The sequence below is a fragment of the Pseudophryne corroboree genome, chromosome 6 (assembly GCF_028390025.1).
Source record: "Pseudophryne corroboree isolate aPseCor3 chromosome 6, aPseCor3.hap2, whole genome shotgun sequence".
Taxonomy (NCBI): domain Eukaryota; kingdom Metazoa; phylum Chordata; class Amphibia; order Anura; family Myobatrachidae; genus Pseudophryne; species Pseudophryne corroboree.
The window spans coordinates 246,637,201-246,657,526 of record NC_086449.1 but is presented as its reverse complement, the minus strand read 5'-3'; the positions used below and the strand labels follow the sequence as shown (position 1 = coordinate 246,657,526).

Sequence of the window (20,326 nt, the reverse complement as noted above, 5' to 3'; positions counted from 1 at the left end):
GAAAGTGCTGTGGTGTGGGCATTGAAGAAACTGGTGGTGGGAGGGGGGTGCTGTGAGCTGGACACTGAGGGGCAGATGTATTAACCTGGAGAAGGCATAAGGAAGTGATACACCAGTGATAAACAAACCAGCCAATCAGCTCCCATATGTAAATGAACAGTTAGGAGCTTATTGGCTGGTGCATTATCACTTTGCACTTAACACTGCTTTATCACTGGTTTATCACTTCCTTATGCCTTCTCCAGGTTAATACATCTACCCCTGAAGGAGTAAAGTACTGTGAAGTGTACATCTCTTTAACTGTCAGTTTTATTTTAACAACTGACTTTAAAGCACAGACTGCAGAGAGGAGACAGGCAGGCCGCCATCACTTGGACAGCCACCCGAAGGGAATGGTCCAGGAGACAAGACCCAAGCAAGCAGGTAAGGGTGTTGGCCTTGTTTTTGTATGTCCCCACTATGGAGTAATGGTTAACATTACTGCCTCACAGCACTGAGGTCATGGGTTCTATTTCCACAGCTATAACTGTTTGAAGTATAGTGTGTGTGTGTGTGTGTGTGTGTGTGTGTGTGTGTGTGTGTGTGTGTGTGTGTGTGTGTGTGTGTGTGTGTGTGTAATAAATATAATCGGCTAACTAATGACAATATATGGAAGTGAAAGAAGAAAGACACTGATGAGGAAAGTTACAGATAATAAGAATTTACTTACCGATAATTCTATTTCTCATAGTCCGTAGTGGATGCTGGGGACTCCGAAAGGACCATGGGGAATAGCGGCTCCGCAGGAGACTGGGCACAAAGTAAAAGCTTTAGGACTAGCTGGTGTGCACTGGCTCCTCCCCCCATGACCCTCCTCCAAGCCTCAGTTAGGATACTGTGCCCGGACGAGCGTACACAATAAGGAAGGATTTTGAATCCCGGGTAAGACTCATACCAGCCACACCAATCACACCGTACAACTTGTGATCTGAACCCAGTTAACAGCATGATAACAGAAGGAGCCTCTGAAAAGATGGCTCACAACAACAATAACCCGATTTTTGTAACAATAACTATGTACAAGTAATGCAGACAATCCGCACTTGGGATGGGCGCCCAGCATCCACTACGGACTATGAGAAATAGAATTATCGGTAAGTAAATTCTTATTTTCTCTAACGTCCTAGTGGATGCTGGGGACTCCGAAAGGACCATGGGGATTATACCAAAGCTCCCAAACGAGCGGGAGAGTGCGGATGACTCTGCAGCACCGAATGAGAGAACTCCAGGTCCTCCTCAGCCAGGGTATCAAATTTGTAGAATTTAGCAAACGTGTTTGCCCCTGACCAAGTAGCTGCTCGGCAAAGTTGTAAAGCAGAGACCCCTCGGGCAGCCGCCCAAGATGAGCCCACTTTCCGTGTGGAATGGGCTTTTACAGATTTTGGCTGTGGCAGGCCTGCCACAGAATGTGCAAGCTGAATTGTACTACAAATCCAACGAGCAATCGTCTGCTTAGAAGCAGGAGCACCCAGCTTGCTGGGTGCATACAGGATAAACAGCGAATCAGATTTTCTGACTCCAGCCGTCCTGGAAACATATATTTTCAGGGCCCTGACTACGTCCAGCAACTTGGAATCCTCCAAGTCCCTAGTAGCCGCAGGCACCACAATAGGCTGGTTTAAGTGAAATGCTGAAACCACCTTAGGAAGAAATTGAGGACGAGTCCTCAATTCTGCCCTGTCCGTATGAAAAATTAGGTAAGGGCTTTTATAGGATAAAGCCGCCAATTCTGAGACACGCCTGGCTGAAGCCAGGGCTAACAGCATTACCACTTTCCATGTGAGATATTTTAAGTCCACAGTGGTGAGTGGTTCAAACCAATGTGATTTTAGGAATCCCAAAACTACATTGAGATCCCAAGGTGCCACTGGAGGCACAAAAGGAGGCTGTATATGCAGTACTCCCTTGACAAACGTCTGAACTTCAGGAACAGAAGCCAGTTCTTTTTGGAAGAATATTGACAGGGCCGAAATTTGAACCTTAATGGACCCTAATTTGAGGCCCATAGACAGTCCTGTTTGCAGGAAATGCAGGAAACGACCCAGTTGAAATTCCCCTGTAGGGGCCTTCCTGGCCTCGCACCACGCAACATATTTACGCCAAATACGGTGATAATGTTGTATGGTTACATCCTTCCTGGCTTTGATCAGGGTAGGGATGACTTCATCCGGAATGCCTTTTTCCTTCAGGATCCGGCGTTCAACCGCCATGCCGTCAAACGCAGCCGCGGTAAGTCTTGGAACAGACATGGTCCCTGCTGGAGCAGGTCCTTTCTTAGAGGTAGAGGCCACGGGTCTTCCGTGAGCATCTCTTGAATTTCCGGGTACCAAGTCCTTCTTGGCCAATCCGGAGCCACGAGTATAGTCTTTACTCCTCTCCTTCTTATGATTCTCAGTACTTTTGGTATGAGAGGAAGAGGAGGGAACACATACACTGACTGGTACACCCACGGTGTTACCAGAACGTCCACAGCTATTGCCTGAGGGTCCCTTGACCTGGCGCAATATCTGTCCAGTTTTTTGTTGAGACGGGACGCCATCATGTCCACCTTTGGTTTTTCCCAACGGTTCACAATCATGTGGAAGACTTCTGGGTGAAGTCCCCACTCCCCCGGGTGAAGATCGTGTCTGCTGAGGAAGTCTGCTTCCCAGTTGTCCACTCCCGGAATGAACACTGCTGACAGTGCTATCACATGATTCTCCGCCCAGCGAAGAATCCTTGCCACTTCCATCATTGCCCTCCTGCTTCTTGTGCCGCCCTGTCTGTTTACGTGGGCGACTGCCGTGATGTTGTCCGACTGGATCAACATCGGCTGACCCTGAAGCAGAGGTCTTGCCTGACTTAGGGCATTGTAAATGGCCCTTAGTTCCAGGATATTTATGTGAAGTGACGTTTCCATGCTTGACCACAAGCCCTGGAAATTTCTTCCCTGTGTGACTGCTTCCCAGCCTCTCAGGCTGGCATCCGTGGTCACCAGGACCCAATCCTGAATGCCGAATCTGCGGCCCTCTAGGAGATGAGCACTCTGTAACCACCACAGGAGAGACACCCTTGTCCTTGGAGACAGGGTTATCCGCTGATGCATTTGAAGATGCGATCCGGACCATTTGTCCAGCAGATCCCACTGAAAAGTTCTTGCGTGGAATCTGCCGAATGGAATCGCTTCGTAAGAAGCCACCATCTTTCCCAGGACCCTTGTGCATTGATGTACTGACACTTGGCCTGGTCTTAGGAGGTTCCTGACTAGGTCGGATAACTCCTTGGCTTTCTCCTCCGGGAGAAACACCTTTTTCTGTACTGTGTCCAGAATCATCCCTAGGAACAGCAGACGTGTCGTCGGAATCAGCTGCGATTTTGGAATATTTAGAATCCATCCGTGCTGTCGTAGTACTACTTGAGATAGTGCTACTCCGACCTCTAACTGTTCTCTGGACCTTGCCCTTATCAGGAGATCGTCCAAGTAAGGGATAATTAAGACGCCTTTTCTTCGAAGAAGAATCATCATTTCGGCCATTACCTTGGTAAAGACCCGGGGTGCCGTGGACAATCCAAACGGCAGCGTCTGAAACTGATAGTGACAGTTCTGTACCACAAACCTGAGGTACCCTTGGTGAGAAGGGCAAATTGGGACATGGAGGTAAGCATCCTTGATGTCCAGAGACACCATATAGTCCCCTTCTTCCAGGTTCGCTATCACTGCTCTGAGTGACTCCATCTTGAACTTGAACCTTTTTATGTAAGTGTTCAAGGATTTCAGATTTAAAATGGGTCTCACCGAGCCGTCCGGCTTCGGTACCACAAACAGCGTGGAATAATACCCCTTTCCCTGTTGTAGGAGGGGTACCTTGATTATCACCTGCTGGGAATACAGCTTGTGAATGGCTTCCAATACCGCCTCCCTGTCGGGGGGAGACGTTGGTAAAGCAGACTTCAGGAACCGGCGAGGGGGAGACGTCTCGAATTCCAATTTGTACCCCTGAGATACTACCTGCAGGATCCAGGGATCCACTTGCGAGTGTGCCCACTGCGCGCTGAAATTCTTGAGATGGGCCCCCACCTTGCCTGAGTCCGCTTGTAAGGCCCCAGCGTCATGCTGAGGACTTGGCAGAAGCGGGGGAGGGCTTCTGTTCGTGGGAAGAGGCTGTTTGCTGCAGTCTTTTTCCCCTTCCTCTGCCCCGGGGCAGATATGAGTGGCCTTTTGCCCGCTTGCCCTTATGGGGACGAAAGGACTGAGCCTGAAAAGACGGTATCTTTTTCTGCTGCGAGGGGACTTGGGGTAAAAAGGTGGATTTTCCAGCCGTTGCCGTGGCCACCAGGTCCGATAGACCGACCCCAAATAACTCCTCCCCTTTATACGGCAATACTTCCATATGCCGTTTGGAATCCGCATCCCCTGACCACTGTCGCGTCCATAATCCTCTTCTGGCAGAAATGGACATCGCACTTACTCTTGATGCCAGAGTGCAAATATCCCTCTGTGCATCTCGCATATATAGAAATGCATCCTTTAAATGCTCTATAGTCAATAATATATTGTCCCTGTCCAGGGTATCAATATTTTCAGTCAGGGAATCCGACCAAGCCACCCCAGCACTGCACATCCAGGCTGAGACGATTGCTGGTCGCAGTATAATACCAGTATGTGTGTATATACTTTTAAGGATATTTTCCAGCTTCCTATCAGCTGGTTCCTTGAGGGCGGCCGTATCAGGGGACGGTAACGCCACTTGTTTTGATAAGCGTGTGAGCGCCTTATCTACGCTAGGGGGTGTTTCCCAACGCGCCCTAACCTCTGGCGGGAAAGGGTATAATGCCAATAATTTTTTAGAAATTAGCAGTTTATCGGGGGAAACCCACGCTTCATCACACACCTCATTTAATTCATCTGATTCAGGAAAAACTACGGGTAGTTTTTTCACACCCCACATAATACCCTTTTTTGTGGTACTTGTAGTATCAGAAATGTTCAAAACCTCCTTCATTGCCGTGATCATGTAACGTGTGGCCCTACTGGAAAATACGTTTGTTTCCTCACCGTCGACACTGGAGTCAGTGTCCGTGTCAGTGTCTGTATCGACCTGAGGTAACGGGCGTTTTATAGCCCCTGACGGTGTTTGAGACGCCTGTACAGGTATCAACTGATTTGCCGGCTATCTCATGTCGTCAACAGTCTTTTGTAAAGTGCCGACACTATCACGTAATTCTTTCCATAAGACCATCCAGTCAGGTGTCGACTCCCTAGGGGGTGACATCACTAACACAGGCAATTGCTCCGCCTCCACACCATTTTCCTCCTCATACATGTCGACACAGCGTACCGACACACAGCACACACACAGGGAATGCTCTGATAGAGGACAGGACCCCACTAGCCCTTTGGGGAGACAGAGGGAGAGTTTGCCAGCACACACCAGAGCGCTATATATATATATATATATATATATATATATATATATAGGGCTAACCTTATATAAGTGTTTTTCCCTAATATAGCTGCTGTATATATTAATATGCCAATTTAGTGCCCCCCCTCTCTTGTTTTACCCTGTTTCTGTTGTGCAGGACTGCAGGGGAGAGTCAGGGAGCCTTCCTCCAACGGAGCTGTGAGGAAAAAATGGCGCTTGTGTGCTGAGGAGATAGGCTCCGCCCCTTTTTCGGTGGCCTTTCTCCCGCTTTTTTGTGGAAAACTGGCAGGGGTTAAATACATCCATATAGCCCAGGAGCTATATGTGATGTATTTTTAGCCATTTAAGGTATTTTCATTGCGTCCCAGGGCGCCCCCCCCCCAGCGCCCTGCACCCTCAGTGACCGGAGTGTGAAGTGTGCTGAGAGCAATGGCGCACAGCTGCGGTGCTGTGTGCTACCTTATTGAAGACAGGACGTCTTCTGCCGCCGATTTTCCGGACCTCTTCACTCTTCTGGCTCTGTAAGGGGGCCGGCGGCGCGGCTCCGGGACCCATCCATGGCTGGGCCTGTGATCGTCCCTCTGGAGCTAATGTCCAGTAGCCTAAGAAGCCCAATCCACTCTGCACGCAGGTGAGTTCGCTTCTTCTCCCCTTAGTCCCTCGATGCAGTGAGCCTGTTGCCAGCAGGTCTCACTGAAAATAAAAAAACCTATTTAAACTTTTACTCTAAGCAGCTCAGGAGAGCCACCTAGATTGCACCCTTCTCGTTCGGGCACAAAATCTTAACCGAGGCTTGGAGGAGGGTCATAGGGGGAGGAGCCAGTGCACACCAGCTAGTCCTAAAGCTTTTACTTTGTGCCCAGTCTCCTGCGGAGCCGCTATTCCCCATGGTCCTTTCGGAGTCCCCAGCATCCACTAGGACGTTAGAGAAAACAACTAGATTTAAAACAGAAGTGATAAGAAATATACCAATTTGATGATTACTACTCTTAGAAACGTCTACCAATAGTGCACCTTATAGGGACTTGAAAACCTGGAAAGTATGTTATACAATTTTGTCTGTCCCTTACCTGTTCCCAAGAACATGACATCGTAGGTATTCTTCAGGCCTCTGACTCTCTGCACACTAATCTGCTCGTAGCGTATCTGTGTCTGCAGAAGCAATGGTTGGCTTCGCACAGGACTGTCCATCAGAAAATGATCTTTGATAAAGTTTAATACGCGGTCAGGCATTTGGAGTGAGGAGTTTATTTTCATGCTCCTTGCTTTGTTGGTAATGCACTGTGGGGATAAACAAAAACAAAACCACTTGAATAAAGAGTTTTGTTTAACGAACATTCTACATACATTTATTCATTCATACTTCATATTGCAACTCTATGTGGTAGCTTCTATCTCACCAGCATAGGTAGGCAACCTGTGGCTTACCAGACGCTGTGACACTACGGGGCTCATTTATCAATGGGTGATTAAACTTGTTACCTATTGAGAAATGGTGCTCCAGACAACCAGATCCTAACTGTCAAGTGTTTGAAAAATGACAGTGGGGAGCAGATTGGCTGGTGCACCATTTATCATATGCAACGAGTTTTATCATTCACAACGTGTTTTGTCAGAGAGGGCGCTACAGGGAGGGTTTACTTTTGCTCTATAGAAACCACAACATAATGTATTGGATAAACACTTCCTACACTTTCTCCACTAGAGGGCAGTATTAACACACATTAGCCTAAGAAAGTGACAAGTATGTGAACAGTAAAAAGAAACAGCGTCTGGTCTCATAGCATTCCACTCATGTGAACTGCACCAATAGAAACCTCCATACATGACTTTCTGGATTCCGTGGTAAAGATCAATCAGGCACCATTAGAATACATGACATAAGCCAGAGCATATCTGGTGTGAACAGCAGATTTGGTACAGTTTCAGTAGCAGCCAACCGCTGAAGGGTTACATTTTTCCAGGTTAGCAGTTACCTCAGTCAGATTTCCAGGCAGTTTTAGTACTTACAGCTCCAGGTCGTGGCTCTGGAATAGAATGGGTGTATGTGCTCCACTGCCGAGTCTCCCGGTTCACTTCCTTGTAGAGGCCATTGAAAGCCTTCTGTACGTCATTCATGGAGAAGACACACACAGCAGAGCTGCCAACACCTCCATTGTTCCTGGAGAGAAAGGTGTGTTACATAAGAGAAATGGTCTCATAGAACTCGTGTGCCTACAGTTTCAAAACAGACTTACATTTCAGCACTACTGGAGACATTAGGCATGTTCTTTGTTTAGGCCAGCTGCCTTTAATTCTAATGTCAACCCATCTAAATCAAACCAAGGACTAAGATGCCATTAAAGAATAAATAAGTGTCTAAAACCAACCATACAACACAGGTCTTTAGCTACTGATAGAAAAAATGTGCATGACCAGGTCACAGCACCGCACAAAGGGTGAGCACAAATAACCTATCACGTACCACTGGGAAGTAAAGACACCATAGAAAATGGTATTCTTCCAATGTTCCTCCCCTGGCGTGAGCACAAACATGTCCTTGAGCACATTGAAGGGGAAACCATCTTCTGGGCGCGTACACAGAAGTGTTGCCTTCAGGAACGTGGTCCACTTTTTCTGCAGGACACGCTCCCCGCCAAGGTCCCCCTGGAACAGTAAGGCGAGTATGGCATCATGGAGCATATGAAGCTACCATATAATGATAGGTGTATAAACAAAGTTATAGCTCACACATAAATGTAAAAAAAAAAAAAAAAAGGAACATATAAAAAACAAACAAAAATCCTCCTTATTGTTTCACAATACAAACTTTTCTCACCTTGCACACTCGGGCAATACGAGAAACCAAAGGGTTGTCGTAATAATTTCCCAACTCATTCCCGGTCTCCGTGAAGAAGAAATATATTTTATCGTCGTCCCCCACTGGGTTTCCTTTGGGAAGACTTTCTTGTATATGAGCCAAGCCAACAAAATCTGGGTCTGCAATGACAATGCATCAGGTTATGAGCTAGAAGGTGCTATGCAGTTAGTCACAAAACCAACAAAAACACATACACCAGGCTGATTAATGCACCAGCAATGCTCTTATTTGCATACTAGAAACTACCCATCCTGAGCAATCCCAAAACACTCCTTCTCTGTTACTAGAAATTACACCAATTCAGTGCAATTATCTTTGAAGGTAATACACTTTAATGTCTGTTCCTTCTTGACTACGCAATGTTCTAGTTTACAAGGAATGAAAGCTAGTTAATGAAGACATCCCATCATGCACTGCTGGAGCGGAAGTCTCAAATGGTTTCAAAATTATAGCCAAATATGTACACGTCAAAGATGTCCCCTACTGTATGTCAAAATCCATGGTCTGCCTTATCAAAGGAAGAAATCAAAGGCCAACCTTGGAGCCAGTTCAAAGATTTTTCAGTCTTCAGAGAAATCTTGCTGTCTTGACTCTTGAAAATGATGGGATCATTTGCTTGGAAGGTGGTGACAGTTCCACCATACATGTCGCCATCTGATAGCAAGAAAAAAATCATAGGATGAGTACTGAAAACCAGCAAACATATATAACGTACAGACACGGTTTTGCATGTGGCGGTACTCACCAACCATGATCGTGGGGGACTTATATACCGGATCAAAAGGAATTCTATACTTTCCATCTTCCAAAGTTATATTCCCATTAGAGTCCCTTTCGAAAGTAAAATCATTGATTTTCTAGAATTGAAAGTGAAAAACTCTGTAATTCGTTTGTTGTAGGGGATCACACATGAGCAAATTTACAGTACACAATTATACTATAGATAGCAGACTAGGACAAAATGCTGCATAACACTACAGCTCCACTCCGGACCTCTTTGTACGGATTTTGCTCTGGTTTTCCGTCAGAATCTTTAAGACATTTATGAATTGCTAACTATGTGGGGGCTTACATAGCACTTAATTTTCAGCAAACCTAATAGTCTGCCTGGTGCATCGCTTGGAGTACTCCCACATTCCGGATTTTGGAATTACCCCCATATACTCAGTATGCACCTAATGATACCTGGTGATATATTAGTCCTAGCAGGAAATGGTGGAAACGGTAAAAACTCTGCATCAACTTTTCCATATGTCCCCCCCAATATTGTTGGGCTTTGTGCACAGATGTCCGTGTCAGCGTAATGTTTCCCTGTCGCATGGCTTCTGTGATTGGTTTCACTGCAGGAAAACACTGAGGCGGGCAGGCAGACAGGCACAATTTGTATGTGTGTGCCTGTTTACAATGATTACACATTTGCATGGGCACCCGTGGGTATCAGTACATCTGTGCACAGACGATCCTATTTATCGCTTTAGTCAGGAGCAGTTGGCATGTGTATAAATATTAGTATGGTTAATAATCTGAAGGTATGCAGTACACAAGCAGACGCATTTTCAGCTGCGGCACAGAAATGTTGGTTAACCCTGTACAGACTGGTTTTCTTGTAATAAGTGGGTTATACATCTTATGCGTACAGGTGAACTGTAATAGATAGGTCTGCAAGGTGTGGTACAGACATGGATTGCAAATTGTGGGTTATGAACAATCTGGGATGATAATTCCTTACAACAGTAAAGTCACAATAACACTGCACTCATTCTATATACACACAAGTTTCTGTCTATGGCCTACATATATAAATCACTTGTTCATTCACAGAACATAGCAAAATCCTCCCAGTGCACTCAATGAAAGCTCATCATACACATAACGTATTAGGAAACTCAATTATACATCCCGGAGGCTAGTCGAGCAAATTACCATGTTATTGTGAGAGGTAAACGGATTGTGCTGCTTCCCCCATATACAAGCTTGTTCACTGTCAGAATCCAAGTAATTAAAAAATAAAAAAAAATGTGGGAACATTTTTTTTTTTTATGCAGTAACCATAAAGTGCATGTAATACAAAAATAGGAAGATAAATGTTTTATGGATACTGCTACATATAATTATATCCAGGATTACATTATGTTGCAAGAGTAAAACAATTAATAGAAAGACTCACCATAAGTCTTTAACCATTTAACTGACGATTTTTTTTTTGCCAAAAATCTCTTAGAAATGGTCGGGGGGTTTTTAATGAGTGAATTAGGTGAAGAACATGAATTTAACCCCATCCAAAATGATTTTAGTTAAAAAAAAAATATATATATTTTTTTTTGTTAAAAAAATAGTTTTCCCCCCAAATATCGATCGGGAACATCGTGACTTTAGTTTTACACCCCGGACAGCTGCCAGGCACACAGGGGTTGGCTGGGGGGGAGGGAGGGTTGGTTTACACTTACCAGCAGCTGCCATTGTCTGCAGCCGCTGGAAGTGGGGGGTCAGCAGTGATCGGCAGCACGGCAATCAGTGGGGAAGAGTGCAGGGAGGGGAGTTTCCCTTCCCTGCTGCTGCAAACACTGTCTGACTGGTCGCATCCTGCACAACCAGATCAGATAAAGCACCTGCAGGCATGGTCGCATCTGATGCGACCATGCCAGGCAAGTGGTTAAGGAAAGGAAAACACTAAAAAAAAAACATGATGCCATAAAACCCAGTCTCATGTAATTTAGAGGACAGCTTTGCTTCCATCATATATTTTCCACAACAAGTGTGAATTGGTACGTTCACCAAGACTATTAATATGAGCATAAGCTATGACATCAATAACCCAGCCTAGACCGGCTGTGACCACTGTGTAATATTTAAAATGAAGAGTACTTACAATGAAGGAGCAGTTCGGACTGAATGCATATGTTCCACAGGGGTACAGATGTGTGCTGTTCAGCTGCAGGAGACTCTTAATGTAATTCTGACATTCTCTCTGAAACAATGACCAGGATTCAAGTTTTGTCACTTGCTTTCACAACAACATTGGTTATTAACTTTTTTCTTTTTTTTGACAATAGAAAAAAGGGCGCAGTCTGATTGCCAGTCAGGGACCCTTTACAGCTTTATGTCCTTCCACATTATCTGCTGACACTTTAGCAAATCCCCCTCCTACCAAACCGTATCCCATCTTCCTCCTTCCCATACCTCTAAACCCTCTTCCACCTTCCCTTACTCCCAAACTTTTGATCTTCCTCGCTCTGCAACTCCAAAACACTCTTCCATCTTCCCTTAATACCAAATTCCTCTCCCATCTTCCTCCTTTCCAACTCCTTTCTCTGCCACCTACATCCTACCCTTACACCTCCACTCACAGTTTTTTTTTATACCCAAACCACTTTCCCATCTTCATCCTCCATTTACGCCCACCTTCCTCTATTACCAGGCCCCTCTTCTACTATAAATCCCCACTCTTAATCCTTAACCTGTATACTTCTCACATCACCTATCCTATATATGTTAATCAGTAACAAATTACTAATTAATCTTACCTTCAATAAAGTTGTGAACAAGGGTTTTGGAGAGATGATTAGTGGAGTTTATTTGAAATTTGTGTATATGTGTTTTTAATTTGCTTCTTCCTTTTAAGATATAATGGGCAGGGGATTTAGGACCTCTGTCCATTATACTGTGTCCACTGCAGCGGAAGTGTTGCCACTCCAGGGCTGCCAATCTTGTTAATTACTCCCAGCTCCCACAGGGAAATCAGAAATAGCCCCACCACTGTTCGGTACAGGGCTGATTGGCACAGCAACCTATATAGCAATAAAAAAATAGAAAACACACAAATGGAGTGCGCTAGCAATGGCAGCCTGTACTGGGAAGGTCAATTCCCTGGATAATTGGAAAAAAATGGAGAAGAAAAGTACTGGCGCCGGCTGAAATTCAGTATGAGATGAACGACTCAGTAAATAAAATTTCATCCTAGTGGAATCCATCAGGAGCAAGCTGGCATCCATCAGACCAGCGAAACGCGTTGAGTTTTAGCCTGTAGGACCACAAGCATCAGCACCCTCATCCACCTCCTGGCAAACTTTGGACCTATCGGATTCCACTAGGATGAAATTCCGACACAAGTTCTTCATCTGATCTGGACTCATCCCTCCTGCTATTTGGTTTCTAACTGCAAGTGAGACCTAGGGGACTTATCTGGAATCCAGTCTGGTAAATTACCTCTCACCTAATTGAACTTGTGGGCAAATGTGGTACAGCGTCCTAGCCAGGAACTGTGGACACTCTACCTAAAAGGGTTAATACTGTGGGATCCTACAAAGCGTATTTTATTATTCAGCAAATTGCTTGTGTTTTACCTTCGAGGGGTAGGATAACCTCTCTTTGATGAATGTTTATTAAATGTATTTACAAAATTTTATTTACTGAGTCGTTCATCTCATACTGAATTTCAGCCGGCGCCAGTACTTTTCTTCTCTATATAGCAATAAGCAGGAAGTTGTGTCATTGCAACTACTAGTAGTGTAGACAGTTTTTCTGACTCAGAGGATAGGAGCCACATGGGACCGCAGGAGTGCAAAGCAGAGAAGTGAGATAGATAGATAGATAGATATATATAGATATATATATATATATATATATATATACACACACTGTAAACATACCTGATCATTTTTTCCCTTGAAAACACAATTCTTCTTAACCTGAGGCTCTGCTTCCCACTTCAGCTGGAAAGAGTAAATAATCACAGCATTACTATGAGACAAGCAACGGGACATCTTTGTCCCTCGTTAAGGAAAAACCAGATAAAGAGTACCTACACTTGAGATTGGCTTAAAATTTGTGCTGTTCAGTGAGAACAGGGCTTCCCGCGCCCCCACATACAACTTGCTCCCATCTTTACTCAACAGCAGAGGCGTGTAATGACTGACTCCGTCTGCATTAAACTTCTTTACTGTCCTCTCTTGAGAACCTGTACATGAGACAAAATACATGTCAAACTAAATGTGTGTACAGGAACGAGCACACACACTGATTATGTACACAGAACGGTATGAACGTAGAGACATTAGCAAGCCATGTATTCCATATCAGATCTTTCACATAAATCCATGACACCTGAAATATACGTCTATATCAGCCCAATACTTCATGCGAATCTAAGTTATTTTACCATGTAATCCCTGTTGCGGTTTCTGTTGTCAAGCTATAGGTAAAACATAGGTTTTACTTGTTTACTCGTTACTGCTGGATGAAAGCAAGCACATACTGTAAATCTACCATATCTGCTCTCTAGGTGGACAGTCACTAGGTCGACTACTATTTGGTGACATGATTTAGGCCGACAGGGTTTCTAGGTCGACAAGAGTTTTTCACAATTTTAATTTTTTTTACCTTTTTCATACTTTACGATCCACGTGGACTACAATTGGGAATGGTAACCTGTGCCGAGCGCAGCAGTAGCGAAGTGAAGTACCTTGCCTGAAGCATGGCGAGCCATGCGAGGGGACATGGTGCACTAATTGGGGTTCCTATGGGAACTGTGTGAGAAGCATGATGACCCATACTTATTTTACTACTAATGACCAGCCAATGTGATGCTCATGTCCATGCTTCATCTAGGAGTATAGAGGCTCCCAATGTTGCCCCCACTTGCAGGCAGGATGGTGAAGAGACACATTATGCCACCAGCTACAACAAAGTGTTATGCATGAAGGGGAACTAACCTGTTCTTAAAAGCAAAGCTATGGAAACATGTAGAGGAAGATGCGGATTTATATAAAGAGTGGAAATATTTTCTTTAAAGAATGAGCCAGCAAGAGGAACATTAATATTCCGCAAGAGGAAAAGTACATGAATAATTAGCATGGGAGCGCTCTGCAAGTTGGAAGAACAGTCCCCATTCCCTCAGCTACACAGGCACCGCTGAAATAAACTGATCCCTAGGAGGCATGCAAGACTAAGTAGCAAATGACAAACAGTGTCCATTGACTAGCTTTCCAGTTCATTAATATCCATGAGGTGATCACTATTCCCCCGTGCACCTTTTGATTTCTTATGGCCAGGCTCATAAGCACATATTGCCTCCGCTGGCAGATACAGATCTTTGGCACAGAAACAGGATATCAATATGTTCAGCAGCATGACGCTTGCTTTCCTCCCAGATCTTCCGGAACATTAGTTTATTCTTCACTTTGTTGTATTAGATCTATTATATCTGTACATATTTTATATAATATTATATAGCAGCTCTAGTTAATTGGCTTCTGTGACTGGCCCTAGCATGTATTATTTATTTATTTATTAACAGTTAGAAATAAAAACACTCACATATTCTGTTGTGCTTAACAATTGTGACCAAAAAAGTAAAAAACAAAAACAATAAACAGTGCTTGGGGAATAGATAAAGAGATAAGAGGAGTGTTTGTGGCAGAGAAATTAGCACCGCAACTTCATGCATCATATGCTGCAGGATAGAAATGTTATATATAATGACCACACTTATATAATATACTGTAGCTGCGCTTAATGAAAACTGCTGTTTATTACTACTGAAAATAAGAGCTCTACAAACGTTATGCTGTTACAGTGCTAGTCTTATTTCAGACAGCTCCCTGTTATTTCTATATCTTCATATTAGATACACGGCGATTTGTATGCTGTTGTGCAGCAAGTACAAATATAAACTGCGCACAGCCTGCTGGTTCCGTTTCTGGAATAAATGCAGCAATGCTTTCATAGCTTTATATAACTTCAGTCATTTCACTTGAAATTACCAAGAAAAACATTTAAACTACAAACATGTGGAGCGCATTCATTGTATGGGATTGCTCATATAATGCTCCGCTAATATGTAAAACTCCTTCAAATAAGAAAAACGTTGGTTTGAATTTTCACTTTCCTGTAACTGCTGACCAGCAACTTTCGGCCTGGACATGTGCGACGTGTCTTGGTTAGGAACAGTACCTTACACCACTGATCTGATGTTGGTTCCAAATAACCTCACACAAATCACTAATCTAGGATGGCCTTGCTGTATTAAAATGGATTATATAAAATACGTTAATGCACTAAATTAGGGTGGGGGCAATAAACTAGGATTATGAAAGATATTTACAGCCTCTTATGAACTCTAAATCCCCACCAAAAACACAGCGAGATATTGTACCAAGCCAACAAAATAAATGCAAGAGAACTGGTTAAAGGATTGCTCGGTTTGGTGCCTGGGCCTCCTGTGAGGCACAATCTACAAATGCACCCTGACATTTGTCATCTTTCATGGCGTGTTTCACAACATTAGACTGCACTCTGTTATTAGCGGTCATTAGCTTGTCTGAGCAGCCTTGACATTTCCAGTTGTGACATGTCAAAGGAAAGAAAAAATGATTTGGACACATGTTCCTGGCAGCTTGTAGCATTTAGGCACAATCAACAAAGATGGGAATTCTGCGACAGTAGGAAAACTTACCAGTACAAAAGTGGGAGAACTCCGTTCCCACAAAAAAAGTAGTCCGTGCAAAGATCAGACACCTCTGAAAAAACTCGAGACTTCAGTAAATACGATATGCTGATCAGAGGTACATGACCAGTGATTGTTCTGATGTTATGGACATACAAGACCTGCCGTTGCACACCACAAGTTACCTAGCCCTGCTATTTATGTCACTAAATTTGGATGATACATATGCCATAGTGTAGACTCTAGATAAAATAACCCAGGTAACTAGTCCCATACTGATACATGCCATTTGTATAGCTGAATAGCCTACAGCTATATGGATATGCAATTGATGGTCAGATTTGCCATGTAAGGCTGTTCGGGGCTCTGGCAGGCTATAGACTTATGGGGAACTAATAGGGTACGAGTTTGCGGAGGTCTGGGTTTTCAGCAGAAATTGCTCCCATTTTTAAAGCAGCAATCATTTACAGGGCAAAACCAACTTGATTCTGCCTTGTAAATGATCGCTGCTTTAAAAATACAGGCATCTCTGCTAAAAAACCTGGACCCGATTACATTTTCCCTCTAGACTTAATTGTCATTTGTGCAGGTAGAGTCTAATCTCTAATAACTGGACACAACTGGGATCATTTTAGGGTGGCTGGTGCTGCAGGATCTTCTCTGAACCACACAGTTGTTGATGTGGTAGACTCAATGTCCAAAAAAGATCCAAGTGCATTGTTCTGAGACATGGCTCTTCCAATACCCTCACCCATCGACCGCACACTTAGCGATAATGTCCTACCTGTCTATTATATATGGCATTATCCTGTATGTGGCCAGCTGTAGAACACTGAATGACTCATCTGTAGTACATTAATTGACCAGTTGCACTATAGGTGAAAAACTCTATGTACCGATGTTCAATATATGGTGCATGTGCAGGATGGGTCCTACGACTTCAGATCTTCTTCCATTTTAACTTTACTATTACAGCCCTGGAGTCCTGCATCTATTTTCCAAGTGTGCATCCCATTTGTTCTGAATATAGATTAATTAGAACTAGCAAACCTCAGTTGTGGTTGAAGTTGGAAAAGCAACACAGGAAAACTCTTGTACCTCAATCCTTATTGCTTCAGCAATTAAATTAAATGAGACACAACTGCTTTGAATGTGACTGGCTTGGTTGGGCTTTTAGAAACAAATCTGACAAAGGGCAACTTTGGGTGCTGGACTACATTGGGCTAGAAAACGGCCACAAAAAATAAAGGCGCAGGTTCCCGGAACTGACGGCAGACATACATAATGGTAAAAATGGTGTAAATGTGCCGATACGCTTTGTTTCAATCATAATGACCTTCATTACTGTAACTTGCATGCAACACTGATGCAAATATCTGTCTGGTTACTATGCACAACATTGTAAAAAGACCACTTAGACTTCTCTTTACTACTATTCTTTTTCTCTGTAAGTACATCTGCGAAGCCAAAAAGGCCTAACAAGCTTATAAGGAGACCTCGTTGTCCAAATACTCATTATCTAGTTTAGATTATAATACATGATGTACTGGTCTTTATAACAAAAGGCATTGGAGTTCAGCACGGACTTAAAAATGGCATAGTACAGATACTTAGGAGCATTCAGCAACCCCTTGCCCCACCGAGCCCCCACACCTATCAGTCCTCCAAATACTGATCATTTTCCCCATGCAGAGCTTCATTCACAGCAGTTTACTGTAGTGACAAACTCTAAAACTTAACAGCCGGCAGGGACACAGCCCTCACTGAAAGAGATGTGGTACTCTTTGATGCTCTACAGAGTTGAACGAAAATTAATTTACAAACCGTGAAAATCCTTTACTGTACTGGCACCAGGGGACAAAACCTCACTGCCTTACTGATTTGTGCTGCTCTTTCAACCATCCGCTTGCAAATTCACTACATCCATAGTGAGGACTTCCAAAAACACTTTGGAGTTCAGTTTGTATCTTTTCTATTTGCTTGATATGCTTTAGACATTTGACAATAGAGCTATCTGAAGCTGCACTAGCATTCAGTCACATACTAGACTAAAATAAGATATATAGAAACAATTCTCTGGAATTCCCTACCTCTCCCACTCACCCTCTACAAAACTTCAAACAGGCTCTCAAGACCCACTTCTTCCCCAAACCCAGCCAAATCTCACCCTAACCCTCTGTTCCACGTGTACCCCATCTGTGTCACCCGTCTACCTACCCCTCCACTCTAGAATGTAAGCTCTCGCGAGCAGGGTCCTCTTCCCTCATGTGCTTATCCTTTTATTACTTTAATAATCTTCAACTGCACCAAATCCAGCAGTCTTCTGCCACCTGATACTTATTCCAGTGTCATCTGCTGATGTAACTATGTTTATTTACCCTGTACTTGTCCTATATTGTCATCAACTGTAAGTTGCTGTTTTCCTGTTTTGATTATTTGTTTATGTACTCTGTAATTGGGCTCTGCGGAACCCTTGTGACGCCATATAAATAAAGGATGATAATAATAATAATAATAATAATAATAATAATAATAAAAGAACAGAAAAATACACCAGGAAACCAGGCACATCACAATGCTAAACACCATTCTAATATACCATGTTACACAATAACATTGCAAACCCGGGTCCAACCCCGGTTGGACCCTTTCACACTGCACTTTCGACAACGTGTTATTCCTGGGTTTGCCCATTTCACACTGAACCCAGGTCACCCATGTAAATACTATGGATGTCATTTAAAATTGACTTTCTGTCTCACAAAAATGAGGTGTCAAAAGGAGACACAGCAACATCCAATCAACGCGTTTTTTTTGAGTCCTGGGCTGAATTACCGGGGTCAGACCCTTTCACACTGCACTTCGACCCGGGTGTAACCCTGCTTTAATCCCGGGCTCAAATGCTTAATTAAAACAAACCAGAAAATAAACAAGGATTTTAAAGAACACTATGCAGACACTTCTAGAAAAGGTCTTGGTTACAGCAGTGAATGGACTTGACTATGAAAAAATGACATTTCTGCGTCCAACTACTAAAACTAATCTTTTTGCATCATGTGACAGGAGCCTCACATTGCTACTCTGGCTTTTGGGGTACCATTATTTAATTGTCAGGGTTTATTCAAATTTACCAACTTTTTTTTGCATTTGTCATACATTACTGCGTGGGTTTCCTCTGGATGCTCCCGATTCCTCCCACTCTCCAAAAATATATTGGTAGGTTAATCAGTTAAAATAAAAAAATAATGAATCCTGTTTTATTTCTTGTCATCACAAATAGCAGATTACATACATTCTATGGGGGCAGATTTAATTGTGTTGGCATCTAAAAATCCTGTATAAACAGGACCTTTTAGATGCCCAAACAATTGTCACTATTCAGTTGTGATTGGGCACCCATCACAACTGAACATGTCGCGCCCAAACAGACCGGGTTTAGCCGCCTAAAAGTGGCTAAACCCATCTAAAGACCTGCTTTGGGCGTCCAAACTCCTGTTGATGCCGTTTTGAAGACACAGGGTCTTCACACCAAATATTGCTTTGATTTAGATTTATCTTCTGTTCATTCACTTTGTATATTGTTAATTGCTGAATATAAACTATTAACAATTCTATTTTCAAAAGCATTCTTTGTGGCATTTTTCCCACACTTGCCTAAAACTTTTATACAGTACTCGAAAAAACATCATTGTAGTGCTGGCAGAGACGAGTGGATGCCAATCATGCCACCTGGTGCTTCTACAGGTTTTGGAAAAGGGAATTTACAGAGTATTATTGTACTAGGAGTTGCTCTATAAGTGCAGAGCTTCAGAGCTTCTACTGACACAGTTTTGCAGCATTGTTTTGCAGTTATGCTGTTTATTTTCAAGAACAAATCTATTAGTCCAGTGTTAAATAAAACTAACTAAAGAATCAAAAGCGCATAAAGAAAGTACTTGCAATCTTCCCCATAAATTATCCGATCCACAGCAGATAGCGTAGAACAGGCACGTGCAGTAGGCCTACTGCACTTCACAGGGAATTTATAGGACTTATTTCTGAACTTCAGAATGTGGCGTCCAGACAGAATCCCATTACCACACCCTCCCAAGTGTCCCCAGGAGCCTCCAGAACGCTATGTCAGCATGAACAGCAAACATGGGAAAGATCAGAGCAAGTGGCAGCAACATGAAACAAGCCTCTCGTGAATAACCAGACGTGTGCGTTTTACACTTTTATTTTGCTGGGAGAAACACAGCCACTCCATATTATTAAATGTTATTGAACCACGTGACCAGCAGTGACATTTGGCCTTGATCAGCGAGTGCAGGTAAGGAAGATAAAACGGGTGCTACACAGAAAGCCTGATTGGTAGACCTGTAACATCTGACTGGCTGCTGTCAGTAATAACACATCTCAGCTGCAGGCACCATGTTATTAGAGAAGCTGTGAAAGGTTTTCCTCTGGGAGTCACACGTCACGTAAGCAGGTCCAGGTGTAATGACTCGCTCAGGTTGTCAGGGCAGTTTTGTGAGAAATAGTGAGAGGTGAAAGGATGCAATTAAAGTAGATCACCGTCATTCAGTACAGTGGGAAGTA

The 20,326-nt window shown here is 43.4% G+C and overlaps 1 protein-coding gene across 4 annotated transcripts in view; it reads right to left on the bottom strand.

Annotated features, from left to right (window-relative positions):
• Positions 1 to 20,326, bottom strand: part of SEMA4B (semaphorin 4B) — a 379,025-nt gene that overhangs the window by 7,710 nt on the left and 350,989 nt on the right. For all 4 annotated transcript variants that reach the window (XM_063925829.1, XM_063925830.1, XM_063925828.1 and 1 more), the window contains 9 exons: positions 13,110 to 13,261; positions 12,954 to 13,016; positions 11,174 to 11,272; positions 9,050 to 9,161; positions 8,842 to 8,958; positions 8,263 to 8,423; positions 7,909 to 8,090; positions 7,455 to 7,605; positions 6,515 to 6,725 (listed from right to left, as the gene is read on the bottom strand). In XM_063925829.1, the coding sequence (XP_063781899.1) occupies positions 6,515 to 6,725; positions 7,455 to 7,605; positions 7,909 to 8,090; positions 8,263 to 8,423; positions 8,842 to 8,958; positions 9,050 to 9,161; positions 11,174 to 11,272; positions 12,954 to 13,016; positions 13,110 to 13,261 (1,248 nt within the window). The remainder of the gene's footprint in view (positions 1 to 6,514; positions 6,726 to 7,454; positions 7,606 to 7,908; positions 8,091 to 8,262; positions 8,424 to 8,841; positions 8,959 to 9,049; positions 9,162 to 11,173; positions 11,273 to 12,953; positions 13,017 to 13,109; positions 13,262 to 20,326) is intronic.